Below are 3,994 nucleotides of genomic sequence, written 5' to 3'. Positions count from 1 at the left end.
CGGGGGGAGCCCCCGGACCCCCTCCTGTAAGGGCAAAAACTCTAAATCAGGCACATAAGTAGAGAGAGAAGGGAGAGAGAGTGAGAGGGTTGGTGTTCATGGCCTTCTCCAGGAGGAACCCTTTACCTCCCTTGATTTTTTCTCTACAGAGAAAGAGGGTTTTACAGTGTTTTACGAAGAAGAAAGAAGAAGAAGATGACGATGGAGCAATGTAGGATCGTCTGTTGGATGTGCACAGAAGTAGAGAGAGAAGGGAGAGAGAGTGAGAGGGTTGATGTTCATGGCCTTCTCCAGGAAGAACTCTTTATTTCCCTTGATTTCTTCTCTAGAGAGAGAAATGGTTTTACAGTGTTTTACGGAGAAAGAAGAAGAAGACATGTTTGTCCTTTTTTTGAACAGAAAAAGAAGAAGACTTTGAAGAGTCAACATCATCCTCGACTTTCTGGATGGAGGACATGTTTGTCCTTTTTTTGAACTATTTGTTTTTTCTTTTTTGAATAAAGGGCATTTTTGTCCTTTTTTCAAACCATCACTTTATGAGAAGAACAGCAATAAAGGGTACTTAAGTCTTTGCAACAACACCAGAATCCAATGCAAAGTTATGTCAACATACACGGGAATACGAGCCCCATGTGCATGAATACGTGGCGCTCATTCGATCCCCCGAACACGGACGTGGGATTCAGTGAATCATCGGGGGCGAACATACACAACCCTCTCGTTTTGATCACATGTAACTGGTCAGTGATTGGAGGAAGACTAGTTTTGCTTTGCCTTGCCAGGAAAAGAATTGCAGCAAAATTGTTTAATAAAATGTTTTCTAATAGATAACAAGCTTAGCTTTTTTTTTTCTAATGTAGGTAAATTTTATTCACGTGAAATAACAAATAACAGATCACATTTTTCTGGTGACAGACGGTCAACCTCTGAAACAAGACCAGTTTGACATACATCAAGGCTAGCTGCCACTCATTAAAAAAAAAAAAAGGTAAAAGACCAACTATCACTCATTAAAAACAAAAGGACCAGCTGCCACACACGTGTCTAATCTCATGTGTGGGATGAACACCACAAGTCCACAACTTATAGCTGTCGTAATTTGCACTGCCTCTTTCCTAGAAAACCAGCTTCAAAGGCCTTATCATTGCATTATCTTCATGATCCAGGATCTGCATCCATCACAATGTATTGCAGAGAATTAAATAAAATTGATGTAAATTATGGGAAAATAGGCAAACTATCTAACAAATATTTATTATTACAGAAAGAAATTAAAAACAATTTATCGTGATTGCTTACGTGGCAATGATACAAGTAACCAGGCTCAGCTGTGGAATCAAAGGGATAGGGTGCATTCTTATGGACAAAACCAAACTTCACAACCAAAGTAGTCATGTTTCCAGGGGCTATCCTCACTGTATTCTTCCATGTCCTCTCATTGGAAGGGATTGGAACCAAGGAACCCTGAGCATGACTGCTAACGTTGCACTTCTCCGCATCGTTGGTCACGTTCATGCACGCGGTGAACTCGTCAACATTCAGCAACTGCCGCTGTTCGATCGCCTGCATAATAGCCAAATGCAGATGCAAAGGGTGATCATCAGGTGTAAGATTAAGAACCTTCCATATCTCAGTGCTTCCGGGGCGCGGTGTCTCGGTCGCTGGATCCGCTAACCGTTTGCCATTGATGTACAAATGCGTCGACTTGCCATTTTTTTTGTACTCGTATAGCCCAATGTAACGCATCATCGATGCACCTTCTGTCAGCGGCTTTGGATACACAATGAGGCTCGTCGGGATTTTGGAGTCATCAGGCTCCTGCTTGCCATTAGACTGGATGACAAATTTCATGACCTTACTGTTGAGTGAATCAACTGGAGTCCCACCAGGATACGGGTATGGCGCATCGTTTGTAAGCAGAATTTCACCGGTCGATGTCGAAAAGTCGATGATGACATCGGCACCTTCCGATGGGGAGATCATTATGGTTTTTACAGTGACTGGACTGGGAAGGTAGGAGTAGTCGGAGGCCAGTTGTATGAAAGAGAGGCCATTGCTCAAGGAGAGCCTGAAGTACCGGGCGTTAGCGGTATTGACAATGCGAAAACGATACTTTCTCTGTTGGACCTTCATGAAAGGCCAGGCCTTGCCGTTCACTATAATGGCATCCCCGAAGTATTCAGGGTTCCATTGTGGGTGGATCGGCGGGCACACGCCGGTCCGGTTCATGTAGAGTGAACCGTCTCTACTGAAGCTCCGGTCGAAAATCATGAGATTCCGGTCAAATTCACCGCAAGGGAGATTGAGAGGGTCTTCTATAGTCGCATTTCGGACCATATATCCTGCAATAAGACCAGCTAGTAGGTTCACCCTGGTTAGGCCCAGTGCGTGGTCATGGTACCATAGGTTGCCTGGGAGTTGCTGGTCATTGAGGTATGTGTACAGCTTCTGGGTCCAAGCTGAGCCAGTTTCTTTAAAGTCTGCAGTGAACCAGGCTAGGGCATTGCCATCGCTTTGAGGCTCATGGATGCCACCATGTAGATGGACCACTGCCGGGATGCCACCTGTCTTTGGTATTGCTGTAGGAACCGTTGGATCCCATGGAAGTATGTGACTTTCTGGTAGGTGGTTCTCCCATGTCACATAAGTTGGCACGTTTTGGAGGGTCTCAATGGTGGGACCAGGCACTGTAGCTTCCTCAAGAGAGGACCCATATGCAAAGACTCTGGTTTCAGGTAGATCTCTGTGGAATTTCTGCAGCAAATCAATTAAAAAAGAATTACTCATTTTGTAGCACACTAGTTTGCAGGTCACCAAGTTAGGCAGATCTGATACAGGTTTCAGACACATACAAAATTTTATATATTAATATAATTATCATTTATCCAGTAAAAATGATACCATCGAATGTCTTCAAAATTTTAATAAATTCAATTGTAAAGCAATTGATATTGTTCCTACTACATATCAAAAAATTGTAAATGATGTAAGACGTGTCATAGCATGTCCACATGTTGGATCGTGCCGCGTGGACACTTAGTGTGTCCATGTGATATAGGTGCTTATTGCCATTGGATTAAGTGCAACAGGCTGCAAGCTCACTTTGATCTGGAACTACATTTTGGTACAATTATCTATTAATTAATTAGTCCTAGGCTTATCATGACTTGTAAAGAAATTGATTTTGTGACGAAGGCCTTTGAATGATCCTACCTCAATTTAAACAGTGCCAAGATCACTAAAAAAACGCCAATAATAGATTAAACCAATTGGCATTCTAAAGTGTTGGTGCAGCGAATATTAATTTTGGAAAATAGGATCATACCCATTTCTTTTCAAACATTCCTATCCTGAGATTGGCAGGCTGGGGTTGTCCATCTTGCATAGTGTAGCCGTAGATCTTTGGCATGTCTGGTAGTTCATCGACATACATTTGAAGAGAGCTGGCCACCTTGAAAAGATCTGCTGCTGTGACAGGAGGTGGCGCCGGAGAGTCACCGCTGATGGTGACCGCATGCAGGAAACATACACCCAGAAGATAAACACACAAAAATCTCCACATTTCTCTTGGGTTTTTTCTTTCTTGCACCCTTTTACCTGGAAAACTAAAAAGAGAGAACTACAATTTATTAGGTATTCTACTGATAACTAATGTAAAATTGATTACCAATGCTATGATGATAAAGCTATATGCACCATTCTCAGTATTCTTTTAGCAAAAAAAATAATAATAATAATCTTGGGAACCTTTATCATGTGAAATTTTTTCACAAGACTACAGTATGGCATACTTGAAAGTTATTAAAGTTTCTCTAATATATGAATATTCATATCAAGTGAAAACCATGGGATCGATGGACGGACATGATTTCTCCACTTAGATGGAAATCATGAGCCACTCTTTCTCTCTTAGGGAGATTAGCTCGAAAATCATTTTCCTAAGAGTGAAGGGAAAAGCTGTTGTCATTTATGAATTCGAATTTCAACCTCTCGT

At 41.9% G+C, this 3,994-nt stretch overlaps 1 protein-coding gene across 1 annotated transcript; it reads right to left on the bottom strand.

Moving 5' to 3' along the window:
• Positions 1-1,115: 1,115 nt before the first annotated feature.
• Positions 1,116-3,562, bottom strand: LOC149831477 (multicopper oxidase LPR1 homolog 1-like). The gene is made up of 3 exons (XM_090013025.1): positions 3,326-3,562; positions 1,300-2,754; positions 1,116-1,169 (listed from the first exon to the last, which is right to left on the bottom strand). Exons 1-3 carry the CDS (start codon positions 3,560-3,562, stop codon positions 1,116-1,118), a joined length of 1,746 nt encoding a protein of 581 aa, XP_089869151.1.
• Positions 3,563-3,994: the final 432 nt, after the last annotated feature.

The sequence above is a fragment of the Nuphar pumila genome, chromosome 7 (assembly GCF_984573655.1).
Source record: "Nuphar pumila chromosome 7, dmNupPumi1.hap1.1, whole genome shotgun sequence".
Taxonomy (NCBI): domain Eukaryota; kingdom Viridiplantae; phylum Streptophyta; class Magnoliopsida; order Nymphaeales; family Nymphaeaceae; genus Nuphar; species Nuphar pumila.
This window is presented reverse-complemented; position numbering and strand designations above follow the sequence as displayed.

What these genes read in the sequence shown, in the direction of transcription:
- LOC149831477 (XM_090013025.1), bottom strand. Translation starts at nt 3,562, where the DNA reads ATGTGGAGATTTTTGTGTGTTTATCTTCTGGGTGTATGTTTCCTGCAT. An exon ending in GAATGTTTGAAAAGAAATGG is followed by an intron (nt 2,755 to 3,325) that starts GTATGATCCTAT and finishes GATTTGCTGCAG; the next exon opens with AAATTCCACAGAGATCTACC. An exon ending in GTTACTTGTATCATTGCCAC is followed by an intron (nt 1,170 to 1,299) that starts GTAAGCAATCAC and finishes TGATGGATGCAG; the next exon opens with ATCCTGGATCATGAAGATAA.